The 16,804-nt window shown below is 40.8% G+C and overlaps 1 protein-coding gene across 3 annotated transcripts in view; it reads right to left on the reverse strand.

The window, feature by feature from the left end:
* The window catches only part of LOC120726989 (potassium voltage-gated channel subfamily KQT member 4), a 58,524-nt gene that overhangs the window by 5,757 nt on the left and 35,963 nt on the right, over nt 1-16,804 (reverse strand). For 2 of the 3 annotated variants that reach the window (XM_040021086.1, XM_040021084.1), the window contains exons 2-12: nt 14,650-14,740; nt 13,294-13,420; nt 12,809-12,984; nt 11,632-11,757; nt 10,849-10,959; nt 10,656-10,751; nt 10,455-10,543; nt 8,923-9,048; nt 7,901-7,957; nt 5,837-6,066; nt 5,661-5,757 (exon numbers count right to left, since the gene is read on the reverse strand). In XM_040021086.1, coding sequence (XP_039877020.1) covers nt 5,661-5,757; nt 5,837-6,066; nt 7,901-7,957; nt 8,923-9,048; nt 10,455-10,543; nt 10,656-10,751; nt 10,849-10,959; nt 11,632-11,757; nt 12,809-12,984; nt 13,294-13,411 — 1,226 coding nt within the window. In that variant the 5' untranslated portion in view covers nt 13,412-13,420; nt 14,650-14,740. The remainder of the gene's footprint in view (nt 1-5,660; nt 5,758-5,836; nt 6,067-7,900; nt 7,958-8,922; nt 9,049-10,454; nt 10,544-10,655; nt 10,752-10,848; nt 10,960-11,631; nt 11,758-12,808; nt 12,985-13,293; nt 13,421-14,649; nt 14,741-16,804) is intronic. The other variant, XM_040021085.1, reaches the window with a different exon arrangement.

The following is a 16,804-nucleotide window of genomic DNA, read 5'->3' on the forward strand; positions in this document are numbered from 1 at the left end:
TCTTATTTTGCAGGTAGGTGCAGATTTTTTGCCAGGGTGGGTCTCAGGTGCGGGTAAAAGAAAAGGTTGAGACAGGACGGGAGGGGGTGGTGGGCTTAGATTTGGATCCTCCAAGGATTTCTTCAAAATGCTGACTCTCCTTCCTGGCCACTGATATGGTTTTCATAATACACAGTCAGGTAAGAGTAGGGCTCCCCTCTCCCTCCAGTTAACTTCCTGTCAGTCGCAGTTCTACACTACAGCTGGCACTGCTCACTGAAAGATACCATCACCACCCCCCCCCGACTTCTCGGAAGCTGAGACGTAAAAACACAGTAATGACTGAACAAATAGAAGTGTCAATTGTGCCCTAAAATGCTTGCTTAGCCAATGCAAATATTTTTGCAAGTCAGCAAAGGTGGATCTCTGATAGTGTCAAATGGCAAGGATTTATCTGGGAATTAAAAACGACTGTTGTGCTGACACAAATTCTACGTGGGCCAAGTAGGGTGAGCCCCTGCAGGTCTGATCCTTCACTAGATTACTGAATAAACCCTATAAGCTACAGTATGTGGCTAAGTATGCTTATGGACAATTTGATGTGTAAATCTGATAACTTTAAAAAATATTCAGCTGAAAGAACACAAAATCTGATGATTCAAGATTAAACACTATAAATAGTGGCCGTGTCCAAGCTATTTTTGTCACTTCGCCTGAGCCATCATTTCTTTATATTTTGCTTCCCAGGAGTCAGATTTCAAAGTGGGCTTGAGCAAAGAAAGTTACAAATTACAGAAAAGCTTTCCTAAGAGAGTTCAGGCTGCGTTAAAGAATAAAGGCCAGAACAAAAATTCACTTTAATGCTCATTAGATTTGTACAAACTCAGTTTTTGCCTCATATACTGTATTTTCATGTGTTTTTGCACATTTCAATAACTGTCTGCACCTGTATCCCATTTTTCTAGCATAAATATAAACACATCAGCAGTGGCTCAAGACATTTGCATAGTACTTTAGATTTTTGGATCTGTTTGGAGGAGACTTACAATAAAGGAAATACAGAAAAACACCAGACCTAATTTCTCCACACCCTCCTCCTTTCTCCTACTACCAATCCCTTCGCACATACGCAAACAGAACGGGCATTTACGCATTTATTCAGTCAGCCGGGCACTGATTAATAACATTCACCGAAAGTGAAAGATCAGCACTAAGACCTGCTGCAAAATGTGGTGTTTTCACTTGCACCAATCAAATACCTTTCTGAGAAGCTGCATGCATGTGTGCGTTAACACAGTGATGCACCTGCTGTTTACACACCTACACTATATATAGGAAGCTCCTCACTTCTATTGTCTGCAGCACTGAGCAGCTGAGGTCAGAGCTATCTGCTGAGTCAAGTGAAAACCAGGGGAGAGATCATATAATGGCCTATCAGTGGCATTACACTATCAAACCATTATACATCATCTCTGCAATGGTAAACATCCATCTGCTGTGCACCCAATGAAGAGAAAGCATCACTCTATGTGTTAACAAGCACTGTGTTCAGACAGCTCATTAGTAAGTGGACAAGAGTAAAGTCTGATCGGTTTAAACAGCGTCAAACTTAGAAAACCTGAAAGACGGGGCAGAGATGTCCTGTTGACCTTGTTGGGTAAGAAGACAAATGTGCTGCATTTCATAACTGCCTGTCTTTATAACGGATGCAGCTTTTTCCATTTCTGATATGATACTGATACCAATCTGATACCAGTGATAAATTAACAAGCTGTATCCACGGATACAGACACCTAAAAAACACCATGCGACAAATCCAAGACTGGTGTTTTTATTAGTGAAATAATAAATGCGGGCAGGCCTCAGATAAATACAATAAAGAATCAAAGCTGTAATATAATCTTCCATTTTTCCAGTTTATTTCACTAGTTTAATTTAAGCATATTATCATATTAAGAGTCAATATTTACACTCACACCAGCTGACAACATCTTTTGCCAACATGCATGGAGGAAAGCAACAAGTGTGGTATGAAGAACAACTTCATCAATGCATTTTGGTCTGTGGCCTTTGTCCAGGTAATCAAAACCATGTTATGTGACCATAAGTGTAATAAATATTCCAACACAATCAAGCTTTTCGGGTTCAGATCAGACTGACAGCATAAGCTGTTCCCTTGTTAAGTGTCTGTGTCTCTACTGTTCGATCATAATACTCTTTCAACCTTAGAAAATATTCAATTGATTGTTGTTTCTCCAAGCTATGAAGTCACCATGGTAACTTGCACACACCTTACCTGCTCCAGAGCAGGTCATGTTTCTCTAGCTTGCCTCTGATGCAGCTAAAAAGTTAGAGGTAAAGATGATGGCTTATAAACACATAGGAGGTGTACTGTACATGAGATAGCAGCTACTCTGTACCTAATGGAAATGCTCCGAAAGGTCGTAACTGTTTATGCCATAAAACTTTTTGTATTTAAAGTGTAGTCACCCTCAGTGTTCAGAGTTAACTCGTTGTAGTAAAGCGTTTCCTCTGCAGTATGGAATGATTTTCTTCACAGGAAAATATCTACAGTGTTCTATGTGAGATATAAGAAGAGCGAAAAACATTTCTAAAAAAGGGTGCTGATGTATAATACACAATATAAACCAAAAGAAGAGGTTTTGAGAACTGTCCCATACTGCACTTGAACTGACAACCTTCAATCTAAAGAGAGAGGTGAGCACATATGGTAACTTACCCACTAAGCAAGAGATGAGAGAGAGTTTAGCAGCTTTACTGTCCTATAAGATGTCATGTAGTAAAATAATCCTGAAGCATAAAGGCTTGAACTTGTAGTACAAAATTTACTTACTTAGTTTTGCACACACTAAGTTTACTGACTGACACAGTCTGCATTTTTTCCTTCTTGGCTTTAAATGGACTTTATTTATTCAGTGCTTTTACACTGCGGGCTTTTTCACTTAGCGTACACATTCGTACCTTAGTTTTAAATAGATTACTATATGCTGTACATCTCCTCAGACACACTGAGTGGCTACACCAAGAGTGTTGCTTTTAGCCCGTGTTACCTCTATAACCTCTTTGGCTTTTTCAGCTCACGGTTTACAGCCTCAGCTGACAATAGAAATGTTTACAATTAGTCACATGTTGTCAGCACCACTTGTGTTGTAGCTGGTCTCTGGTACCTTGAGTTGATTTACCAACTGCCTTTGTGTGATTGCATCAGGGAAAGGGATATTATGAACTTACAGGCCAGAAATCTGTCTAAAACAAGTTACTGTTGAATGACAGCTGAATTTCACAATCCCTGATGTCGTGATATATAGATTTTTATTTTATGCATATAACCGCTATTTTTTAAAGTACATATGGAACCACACAGGCGCTGTCACGCTATCAAGAGAAATGCTCTGAGGGTACAGTGCTGACATCAGGGACCAGAGTCATTTTAATGTGCTCTCATCGTCACCCCCCCACCCCAACCTGCACCCCGGGAGACCAACTAGACCGTAACACCAGATGTTTGCTAGCAATTGTAGTTTTTCTGCTACAATCAGGGAAAAACTCTTACTATTGTGTGAGAATGAATGTGACTGTGTACATGAGGTGGGAGGACACTGGACCTATGTCCACATGTCTCTCCACTTTTCAGCGTGATAGGAATTAACATCAATCTCAGCTCAGGTATAAACAACTTCTAATTTTTGGTGTCATTGTTGAAATGACACAGCATCATCTGGATGCTTGTATACTCTCTAATACATTTTTCCAGTCACGCCACCTCACACATGAACGGGTCGGGCCTGCTGAGACACAAGGTCACATGGAGGGAACTAACCCTGCCTGCAGGAGGGCCCAGTTACCTCTCCTAAGAGGACATTTTTACTCAGTCAGCTGAATCTGCGCACGCCAGCTCTTAAATGGAGGAGAGGCATGTTCACCTATTAATGAAGGCTGTGTACAATAGGAAACACCACTGGTGAGTGAGAGATCTTATCCAGTCCATAACAGGATGGACAGCAGCTCTGGCTTGTAGCTGAAAATTATGATTTAATAGAGAAACTACACTCATGTAGAAAAGAAAGTACAACCTTGGTCAGTTCAAAGATTTTACATATGAAAATATAAAAAAGTCGCTTTCTGCTTGGAGCGCTACAACCATGCATGAACAGCAACATATTACATCGTGTCACTATTTACTCAACAAAGGCTAAGCCAAATACAGAAGCAGTATTTGTAAAACTAAACAAATCCATGATTCAGTAGCTTGTAGAGTTACCTTTGCCAACAATAAGTTGAAATAATTGTTTTATCACTCTCTCACATCACTGTGGAGCATTTCTGACCTGTTCTTCTTTACAGCGTTGCTTCAGTTCATTAATGTTTGGTTCCTTCATTTAAGCAAAACTCTGTTAAGGTTCCTCCACAGCTTTTCAATCAGGTTGAGGTCTGAGCTTTGACTCGACCAATGCGACATCTTGATTCTTTTCTTTTTCAGCCCTTCTGTTGTATATTTGCTGCTGTGTTTGGGGATCATTGTCTTGTTGGATGACCCAATTTGGGCCCAGCTTCAGCTGTTGGACAAATGTCTTCACATTTGACTCTAGAATGCTTTGGTGTACAGAGGAGTTCATGGTCAACTCAATGCAAGGTGTTCATGTCCTATGGCTGCAAAACAAGCCCAAGTCATCACCCCTCCACCACCATGCTTGACAGTTTGTATGAGGTGTTGGTGCTGATATGCTGCAGGTGGTTTTTGTGCATTATAGCCAAACATCTCCACTTAAGTCTCATCTGTCCAAAGGAGATTTTCCAGAAGACTTCTTTTGTGTTCAGATACAGCTTTTCAAAAATAACCCATGCTGCCATGTTCTTTTCAGAGAAAGGAGGATTTTGTCCCAACAAGTTATATTAGTTTTCCACTTGTGAATATTCACAAGGTTAATCTGCAAATATGCAAACTGCCCAAACCTCTGTTTTCACAGAGGTCTGCACAGTTGCTGATGGTCAGTTAAGTCCATTCTTGCTGGTACTGGAAGCAGTAAGGGTGTTTCTGCATTCAGGTTAGGTTTTTTGCTAAATAAGTAACGAGACAGTGTAAAGGTTTTTTTTATTATATCCTGACTCCTAGACAGAGCTGAAAGATAGTTTCTTTGTCAAATGACTGTAGTTGACTTTATATTATTTTCTTTTATTAAATAGAGAATATTTTGATGTCTAATATCAACCTGCTAAAAGTGTCATCACTAAAACTTGGCTGTAGTGCGATGGAGACAAAGGAATCAACCATAAAGCTCAATAAAAGACTATATTAAGTATGGTTTCAGTATTGAAATTATTATTTCAGTATCATTTGAGATGTTTCTAATCAAGTCACAAATTACAAAAGATCAAAAATACAACAATGGATCAGCAAATACAAGTTTTATACTTCAGCGTGGTCACTAAGAGAGGAGATGATTGAAGCATAAAGGAAATACTTGTAATAGAAGATGTGTTATCCAATAAAACTCCACAGTTAAAGCTTCTGTAACAAAATACAGATAAACTAGTGTTTAAGTTTTTGATGTCAAGTACAGAAATACAATTTTAAAAATTAAGGAAGGACCTCCAAATGTTTATTTCACACTCACACAAAAAGAATAAAACCTCGAAGTACAGCTGATGGCAGGACTCACCTGACAGCTCGTATAAGCGTCTTCACTGCTGGGATCACCTCCTCCATTGTTACGTCACAGTATGGTTTGTCTTCCACGCTGTCCTCCCCGAGTCCCTCTATTAGTGCAGAGCAGCGGTGAGTTACTCAGACACATTTAAATGCAAAGAGAATAGAAAGTGTGTGTGGGCTGCTCACCATCAACAGGAGGACGCGGTTTGAGGCGCAGGGAGGTGCGGAAGCGTGTGCGGTCATTGAAGCTCCAGCTCTTTTGGACCTTTCCCGGGCTCGTGGCCTCGGGGACGTTCTCCTGGCTGGGAGAGCGGCGGACACCGGAGCTAGGGGGCAACGGCGAAGCCTTGTTCCGAATGGTTTGGGATGAACGGGAATTGTTCATCCTGATCCGATCCCGAAAGCCTATTTTACCGCTGACAGCAAAGTAGAAAGAGTTAAACATATGCAGGCACTGGTATTCATTTTGGATAAATGCAGTTTTGTCACTGATCGCAATGTCCATGCCTTTGACTTTACAGGTCACTACACCGTGTTATCCTGCGAGCTTAGGGAAGCGAGAGAAGGGCAGCCTGAGCTTGTTGGAAAGGAGTCTGTTAGTAATTGTGGAAGAACACCAAAAATGTGGCCTGTCTTTCTAAACAGTCATCACATATACAAACAGACGAAGCAAGGAGACGGACAGACATTTATATTTTGTCCCAACGAAAGACAGACTAGCTGACTTATCACGGAGGCAGTGTCCAAATGCAGCACTCTGAATTGCTAGAAACTCATTCTGCCCTGAGGATTTGTTCATTTAATGTGCCTATCACAGCACCTGAATCAGCAAAATCAAAACCCGAAACCTGATTCAAGACTTGCGCTAGTGCTGGGACGGCGGAAAAATGCTCCACCTACCATCAGAAAAGCTCTCTTAATCCGTTCAACAGTGTATAAGCATCAAAATATTGGCTTCAAAGTGCAGCCATATAAAAGGTGTCTCATTAAGTACTCTATACCACTCACCACAAGTCAGCCCCATACGTGAGGTCATCTCTTTACAGTAGAAAAGCTATTTAGCAGCCATTCTCTACGGATGATTGACTCCTAACGCTGCTGTTATAGCATGCACTTGTAGTCCAACCCAACACTATGGCCACTCACATGTTCCTGTCACGGATCCATAAGGCAACACAAACATCATGCACCACGGAGCAATTTCGGCCAAGTCATTCGCTCAAGAATTTTGTTTTTTACGATGATATACTCTTTATTTGCATGTGTTACAAGGTAGCCGGCCATTTAAATGAAAATATAAACAGCTTGGGAGTGTTGTTGGAAACCGCATTTCATTCAAGCAATGAGAAATGCTTTGGTTAGAGTAGAAGAAATGGGGGAGGTAGAGTGAAAGGAGTTTGCATGCTGCTGGGAAAGGACGTAAAATCATTTGGATCCACTGAGGACCACGAACTTTACTGAATCTTTCCACAGCCATGCAGGAATACTGCATGCAATCAAAAGTATTTGAGCACTAAATAATACATTGTATGCAAACTAATATGACTAATATGAACAGGAAAGTGGAAAGCATGCTTAATCATTTAAGCAGTTTCTCCAAGAAGAGACTAAAAACTGAACCGACTAACTGAAATGAAAGCAGGAAGCAAGACTAGAGCATGACATTTATCAGACTTTTCAAAGAGTAAAAAGTCACTGATTTTTGAGGGAATACTCAATGTCCTCAAAATCCTCAAAATCCATGTGTTTAACTTGTCAGAGTCGTAAATCACCCACGACTTCTGCAGTCGTGATTTTAACACATGGTTTCGTCGCTTCTTTGCCAAAACAAAAACATTCAGCTCTACATTCTCCAGCAATTACAATAAAGAAGAACTTGGAGAAATTTCCTCATATTAAAACATAGGAGAGCATGTTTTTATAATAAAGGATTCACGCAAGCATTTGTGGACCAGAACGTAGTGACTGTTTGAAGTTTCACATGGCAGCTTGTTGATTGCTTAAAACAAAATGAAATGCTGTAGCATCAGCTAAGTCGTGCTACTTTAATTTAAGTGGTTACTGTTAAAAAAATTTCACATCAGAATTTTTTTTTTTTTCCATGAACGAAACATTTAAATCACTGCACTGGCCCACAATCATTTGGGTGTTTCAGGCAAGGTAAGGAGGATGTGCCGTTAAAGGAGGATGCTAGGTATTGATCTGTGACAATTTAGCGTGCCCCGTGCACAGGCTTGTTGCCGTGGATACCTCTGCTTGCGGCCAGCGTGTATCCGGAAGAGACCCCGCTTTTTAGAGAGGAGTTGACTGGGGAGACACACAAGGCAGAGGGAGAGAGGAAGTGAGGGGAAGAGAGGAGTGGAAGAAGTGGGGGAGGATGGCGGAGAAGTTCTGGGACACAACCTGAGTACGTGTTGTTACCCGTGAGGATAAAACGCAGCAGAAGCAAGAAACGGAGAGAGGAGGGGTGAGGTGTAACATCTCAATAGTCCAAACAGCCTCTTCCCTTACCTTCAACTGGAAAATATATTTCTGAGAGGCAAGTTTGGATTACTGAGACACGCTCAGTTAGCAGTTAGGTGGGATCAGTTGGTGGGAAAGGGTCATGCCAGGGTAGAAGGTAATGCTTCACCTGAGTATATTCATCAAGACAGTCCATTAAACATCACGGTGGGACAGCAGCTCCTCAATAACGAGACAATCCTACCAACAAAACTTAATATTCAAAAACCTTAATGTGCTTCGCTCTCATGCATAACTCCACTGTTTACAAATTAGATAAACAGCCCTGTGTTACTTTGGTTTGAGTTTATGCTAATGAATCTATCCCAGCTATGAATGCCCTTTACTCAACAAGCACATCTCATGACTTGGAGAACAAACCTGCATGGAACTTCTGCCTTCCTGAGAACAGATGGAGGATGGAGGATGGATGGCATGGAAAAGATACGATGGAAATAATAGGGGAAGAAAGATGAAGACAGGAAGAGGAAACTGGTGAGTGAACAGCAAGAGGTGGTGGAAATGGCAGGAGTATGCGCTAAAGCAGACAAAGATGCAGAGAAGCAGGAGGGCCTGCAACACAGTGGTCTCAGATCACATTAGTGAAGAACTGTTAGATAAAAGGCGTACATGCAGAAAGCTCTGGAAGCAGCGTGTCTTTTGCATGTGTACACCTGCTGAGTGTATTGTTCTGTGTCTTATTGCCTACAGCAGGACTATAGGCAGACTTTTGTCACCCTGTCTGGATGTACTGTGAGGCTGTTGCGTACCTGTCCCCCGACAGGTAGGGGGAGCTGTAGGGCCGCAGCCCAGACAGCAGCGTGTGGTAGGAGTTGTGGAGAACCTTCTTGGTGTTACGCTGTCTCTGGAGGTGACTGAACAGTAGCGTCAGTTCTCTGACACCCACGTGCACAAATAAACAAAAAACACATGAACAAATGAACAAAAAGGCAACAAATGGAGGAAAAACTAACAAAAAGGCCAAATCGATGGTCCAAACGCTCAAAAGAAGAGGGATACATGAAAGATCTAAGATGTAGAGTACTGTGCAAATGTCTTGAGCCAAAGCTGATTTGTTTATATTTGAAAATGGGAAATAGGTGCACAGAGATATTAAAAACACGTGCAAACATACATGGAAACACAAAATACTAGGAAAAAGGCGAGCTTTCTTATCGAGTCTTTAAGCAGTCTTCAGTAATATTTCTTCAGACTCCTTGAAGGACATTTAAAGCTCTTCTGTTGGCTACCTTTTGTTCGGTTCTTTGTCAGCATGATCAATAATGTTGATGTCTGGGCTCTGGGGAGGCCAATCCATGACTGATAGTGTTTCTTTGTGTGTTTTTTATGCAGGTTTGCTTTCACTCAATAGGCAATGTGTTTGTGATCACTGCAATCCTGAAAAATGAAGCCGTTACAAATCAGATGATTTCCATATGGTACTAAATCAGTGGGCTTTTTTGTGTTCATAATTCCATCAGTTTTGACACTTTTTGATCACAGATCAGATCAGACAGTGGTAGATCTAATACAACTATCTGCTACAGATAGTTGTATTAGAGCTGCCATTTGTCCACATGTTCAGTTTCTTTAAACTGATACAATTCAACCTTGGTTCTTTGTCGTCTGTTAGACACAGAAGCAGAACTGGTTCAGCGCTTTATTTTTTTTTTTTTTGCTTGAATGATTCGTAGGACAATGTTAAGTGGCTTAAGAAAATGAATAAGTAAACAAACAAAGCATTCCTCTGATAATTGCCAGGTAACCAAACATAAAGAAATGAGGAGTAGTTCAAGACTTTGCACGGTACTGTACATGTGTGAAGAGTAAGAATCGGGCAGTGCAAGTCTGACTTAATTTAAATGTAAACAGATGCACGTGTCTCTTCATGTTTCTCAGGTTCCCCTCCTTTTAAGAAAATAAAAATTAGTCAAATTAATACATAAATGCAAAATGTAAGAAACCACTACGTAGAAGAAAAATCTGAAAAAATAAACGAGGTGGCAGAAATCTTAAATAATAAATGGAGAGCAAATTAAAATAATTTCTGTCACTACAATCCTCAGTTTAACTGAGAGAGGGTTGCAGGTAGCAGACATGATGTGTGCAGCGATATGAACGCATGAGCAGAAACCAAACTACAAACTTCTCTACATGTTTCAGGATTTGCTTTTTGAGAAATGTTCTGATGCAACTCTCAAATCTCTGTCTGCCTTTACACTCCAACCAAACACGGCCAAAGGTGCCCGCAGATTTCTGATGGCTGAATCCACTCAGTGCTCAGCCTGGTGGGAGCGCTTACCTGAAAGAAGGCAACATGCTGTCATAGAAGTACCAAGTAGCTGTTAGATAGGAGTGTTTGGCATCTGTTGAGTAGAGACGCCATGCAGCCTGAAGAAAAAAAAAACACAAAGCGATAAAAACAGCGAAAGTTAGCAGCCTGTGTGGTTTCCTGCTTGAGTGCGAATGAAACAGCTTTTGAGACTCTTGCTGTGGCCGTCACCTGTATCAGGTTTGCTGCAGGCATCCTCCTCTTCTCAAAGTGTTTCTGCCTGTGTTGCTCTTGAACCTTTAAGGCAAAGCCTGACCCCAAAATTCCCTGAGGGTCAAAGATCAAATTAATGTCAGGAGTGCAACTCGTGACTTTGGGCAATGCCGAAGGAGTCGCGAACTGTGAGTAAATATAGGAGACTTACAGCAGGCAGGGCAAAGAAAGAGACTCCCAGAAGAGCAAAGCCGGCAGCTAGGAGCCGTCCCTGCCACGTATGAGGGGTCTTGTCACCGTAGCCAATCGTAGTTAAAGTTATCTGAGTAGAGGAAGAAATACAGATCTCGAGCTCAAAATAGGAGAGGCCTAATAAATGACCAGTTTTCAAAAACTGCACTGACATGTTGCACTGTTTCTTTTATAAAGAGCCAATTTTTTCAAGCATATATTCACGAAAGCTGAAGTTACTCCCACAAACAAGATCTGATATGAAAGTGCACTCACTTCCACCCGTGATTTCTGTCAATTTAAAAACCACAGCAATCTTTCATGACATGTTTTGCAGTGACTAGAAATCACTGTGAATTATCTCACGCTGAACCCTCCTCTAAGACTAAGAGTGAGAAGTTTAATAGAAGCTCTGTGGATCCACGCCAAAACTTAATGGGCTCTTCTATTGCTCTTGCTCCATTGTGGAACTCAGCCTGGCAGATTTTTTGCAGTCTTGTTGACAGTCAGACAGACAAAATGCACAGCTCACATACCTAAAGGTTTGTGAAATGCACATTCAGATAACACAACACAACAATCACTCACCTACAGCTGAGTCTTCTTTAAACAAACTGGCCAAAAACAAGACATTTACCACCTCCTGAATCTTAATTTATAGATCCCATCTGGGTATACTCGAGCATTTAAATCACAGATGATAAGATGATAAAGGCATGTTTGCAAAGGGAGTCCAAATATGGGCACAGTTAGCAATACTCACAGTCCCCCACCAGAGGGAGTCTGCATAAGTGTTGAAGTCTGAGTTGATGTCTTTCTCTGCCAGGTAGACGAGGAAGGAGGCAAAGATCAGGACCAGGAAACCTATGTACCAGGCTGTGATCAACTCCTGTGAGACAGACAGTGGTATTAGTCACACCTGTCAGCAGCATCACAATCCACCACAGTCTCTGCTGTATCTCTATTATCATTATGGGCTAAAATCTCATCATAATCACATTTGGCTTCCACTTTGACTTGGCTGCTCTGACAGCTGATGCATCAATTCATCACCATTATCATCATGACAGCCGTATATACGTGTTCCCCAACCGAATGCTGGGTGACAGGCGAGGAAGTCAGCACAACAAGGTAACAGCTAATTTGCCAGAAATGAGCAGCGAGTTTGATGTTTGAGGCCTGTGAATGTAATCAAACAACGGCTGGTCATCCATTAGAGTCACAAGATATTCCTTGACGCTGAAAGCTATTGAGATATTTATCCCATTAGTTCCCATCATGTCATCGCGGGCCTTTTAATGGCAGCCCTCAGCCTCCTCTCTGCTCTTATAATAATCCATAATGTTGCAAGTGGCTACTGTGTATTAGCTTACTTTTCATTTTCAGTGTACAACTTAATCAATGAAATGTTATTGCTTAAACATAAACCAGATAAACAGTGTTTACATGTCAGAACATGTGTATGATGAGTTTGGACAACGTACACCACCACAGCGGATTTTAAATCAAACAATCACCATGCCACTGAAGTGCAAATTTCACTTTTACTTGAAAGTTTTTACCAAAGTATTACGTTAACTGTTCAGAAACTACAGACGTTGTTATACACAGCTCCCCATTTTCACAGGTTTAAAATAACTGCCAAGCTAAATGATTGTTTTTAATATGCAGATGAAATTTTGCATTTAGTGACTGAAGTGTAGATCCCAGGGGCATCATTGAAAGCCATGTTTCCTCCTTGCTTGTTCGTGGGTTTCTCCACCTCCAGTTTTGACTTCAGTAACTGAAAAGCTGCTCTGTTGTGCTGGAATTAAGAAACTGATTTGGCCATTGTTTGATTTGAAAAACTCTTATTTAAGCTACTTTTGAAAATCTTACTTTGTGTCACCGCCCAAAAACATAGGGACCTAACTCCATATTTATCAGCCTCTCATTCCCACCTTGCTGTGAGCATACACCACGGAGCCCAGAAGTTTCCAGGTGCCTCCTCGTCGGTCCATGCGTACCATACGCAAAATCTGAAGAAAACGCATGCTGCGCAGGGCGGACGTAGCAAAGATGTTGCCCTGCGTGCCTGCTGCAATCACTCCCAGTGACGCCACGAACACAATGAAGTCTAGAGAGAAGATGTTCACATCATGACAAAGAAAGAAACAGCACCCGAGGGATACTTTTATATGAATACATTAATAGTTTCAAATATTTTCCAGCGACGTGGCGCAGGCTTATTCCAGTGTTACATAATGTAGCTATTATAGAGGCAATTCCCATAAGAGGAGAAACATCCCTTACAGGCTCCTTCCGTGAATTATGAAATTTCACCCCCTCTTAATGCCATAAATGTCAGTGGTTCCAACTTTAAGCTGCTTTTTCAGCACCAAATCAGTAGAAAACAGGTGGAAAACACAAATAAACACACTCTAACCTATGACACAAAAAGGCTTCCTGGCAAATTTCAGTCGTCCTTTCCATCCTCGGTATCTGCAGCAACATCCGGCTGCCCAAACCCTGATGAAGTACTCCAAGCCAAACACCACGATCATGACAAATTCCTGCAAGCGACACACACAGAGTGAAAGAGGGGTCAGTTATGTTTGTTCAACTAATCATCATTTTACAGGGTTCCCATTAAATTGTTAAACCAGTGTCACGCTCACCAACTGCCTCCCAAACAGAGCTGTCTATTTTATTTAAAGTAGCAATCTGGTGTTTATGTGCCCAACGTCTATCAAGTTGCCAGTGATCCATTTTGGATCATGGTTATGTTCAGCTTGTGTTGTAGCCACACGCTAAACGCCTTTTTCGGAAAAAGGACCATGTTACCTTTCAAGTGAACTCAACACAGCCTCTATGTTGAGAGACCACAAAGAAAAACAAAAGGAAAAATATCAGTGCTGTGGAAAGGATCATGGTAACATGAAAAGTACACAATATGTCACACTGCATGTGATGAACATCTAGCTGGGAAGTATATTTTACATTTTTTTACAGTAACACATGAACTAATGTGAATCTTCAAAACATGATTTACATTCCCTGCACTCTGTTTACTAAACCTTTCCCATGATATCATTTTAAAGGTCTTAGAAGAGAGAGAAAAACCGTAGCTAGGGACATTCATGTCATATGTTCAGTTTCTAAACTGAAAATTTAACAGCTTTAGAGTTCTGACTCAAGTCAAACCATTTTCCACGCGTCTTTCCTGCTTTCAGGTTTCTGGACCGTGCAGACAGTTTATAATGCGCCGAACCAATCTGTCATTAGAGCAAATGTTCATGTAAGTAAAATCCACTAATGGGTGATTGTCTGCTAATGGCCAGGTGATTGATCGAAAGAGTGAAGGGAGGGAATGTGGAAGTGAAGAGTACTACCATTAAATAACACGTTATGAAGCGCAAGGTGGGAAGAGAGAGGGGAAAAAGGTGGCTGAGAGAGGACGAGTCAGGTTAGGAAGGAGGAAAAGGGTGTCCATTACCTTTCACTAAAGCAGCTGAAGTACAGAGGAAGAGAGGGGATTAAGGGATAGCTATTAGGATTAGTGCATCATGTCTGTGATTTCCTGCGCAGTCAACAACACCTGAATCCTCCCACCTGCTTACATGGCTATCTGCGCCGCTAACGGTAAAGAAAAGCACATACGCAAGCACGCATGGATGGACTGCAGCAAGTGAGACGGCATGCATGCAAGGACAGCGTGTGACGATGTGCACTGGAGCTGCCATAAATGTGTTTGTAAAAGTATAAACAAGAGGGCAAACTAGAGGGAAGAAGGGGGTCCTACCAGGATGAAGAGACCTTGGTTTGCGGCTTTCTGGTGTTCGGGGATGGTGGAGAACACGGACAGCACTAAGCAGCTGAACACCAGAAGAAAACTGAAACACACACAAAAACACACCAGTTACACACACAGTTCATTACATATATTGTTTAGTCTCTGCATGATTAACTGCTAACACAAAAAATTACTGCACACAAAGCAGGAAAACACTTGCTGATCTGTAACACAATGCAAACGGGCATATTCAGTGAGTAGGACAAAAATCACTCTAATGGAACCAAGTTTGTTTGTTTTTTGCATAAATTGTCAGGCCATTCAACTGCCACCTTATTACATACCCTGATTTAACTGTTCATTACTGCAAATATCTAATGAGCAGCAATGGCAGCAACTCTGTGCACAACCGTCTCTAGGGTTTACTGACAATGGTTTGAAGAAGAGAAAATATCCAATGAGCAGCAGTTCTCTGAGTGAAAAAAAAACCTTGTTGATGTCAGAGGTCAGAGGAAAAGGGGCAGACTGCTTTGATAGGAAGGCAACAGTAACTAAAGATATACAGAACATCTCTAAATACACAGATTAGCTAGAGCAGCAGAAGACTGCACCCAGTCCTGGGAGCTAAGAACAGGAAACTGAGGTTACAATTTGCATGGACTCACCAAAATATCCCCCTGGCAAGTGAGTGTATAAAAGTTATAAATAAATAAATGTTTAAATTTTATTTCATTTTCATATTTAATTGTATTTTTATTATTATTATCAAAAAATAAAAAAGTGGTCCACATACAAGCCAGAAACTATTTCATTCTGTTGTGAAACATCCTGAATAACTCTGCGAACGATCAATGAAATCAATAAAACAGCTAAACATAAATCAGAAGACAAGAAAAACAGCCGCAATCACTTGATCTTCTGAGTGTGGTTTGTGTATCAGAAGTACTGCTTATTCCTGCCATAAACCTTTATTGTGACATGCTAATGATATTTTAGTCTCGCTCTCCACTCGCAGCACATATAACATCCACATATAACATCACAGTTATATATATAATCATATATAATCATCAGGAGTATATATATGATTATATAATATAATAAAAATTCAGAAGGGTTGGTCTCATGGCACATGGATAATATAATTATTATTATTATTATTATGGATAAAATAATAAAATAAATAATCTAAAATAATCTTTTAGATTAGGACAATAGCAAATGGAAACCTGCGGTTCAGCTAGGAAAAAAACTTCGCCCCACAGAAGTAATGGCCACTTGAGCTGAAGAACTCCCCTGAAATTAAACACAACATAAATTCTGACTGATTCTGTCTCATGCTTAAGCCGCTCTCATCTTAATATAAACACTTAATTTTTTTCAGTGTCTCTGCAGATGTGGGAAGTCAGAATTTCCATCATTAAGTTCAGGACAACTGTTAGGGAACATTTTAAAATGCCGAATCTATTATCACGGTAAAGTTCTCACATGCAGACATTAGCTGTTAACAACAAAATATTTGATGCCATTCAACAATATTTTCCTCACTACGCACAGGGCATCAACTCTAATTTCATGTTATTGTGTTTCTGGAATTGCGTGGGGCCTAAAAGAGGAAAACACTGGCACTACTGTACCTCGCTGTCCCACTTAACAGGCGGAAAAAGTTATTGTTAGATTCAGTGTAAGTGCGATTAAAGGAGGCTCAGCATGCTGATTATGTTAGAAAATAATGTTTCTTTTTATTTTCATTATCCGTTAATGATGTTATTGTTTTTATATATATATAATTGGTTCCTCAAGAGAGCTACAATGAATTTATTTAATCGCATATTCTCGGTGAGACTAAAAACTAACTGTCAGACAACCACAAGAACTTCATTACCCACACCGAGATTACCTCAACAATGGTAAGATTATCACAGATCACCCCAATAGCGTGATGGAGCTCAGCTGCTTTGCTTTTGGCTTTAACCACATACTGCAACTCCGCAGCTCCACAACATGATCCACAGCACAATAACAGTGAACATGGAAGGACCATTTGAGAACAAAGTGGGTAAAAGATACAGCAAAAAAGAGCTGAGAGAAATGAACAAACACACAACCACTCCCTGGCTGCCCTTTGTGCCATTTGAAATCTAGAACAACAAGGCAGGATTAT

This window comes from Simochromis diagramma, unplaced genomic scaffold, assembly GCF_900408965.1.
Source record: "Simochromis diagramma unplaced genomic scaffold, fSimDia1.1 OVJJ01000753.1, whole genome shotgun sequence".
Classification (NCBI taxonomy): Eukaryota; Metazoa; Chordata; class Actinopteri; order Cichliformes; family Cichlidae; genus Simochromis; species Simochromis diagramma.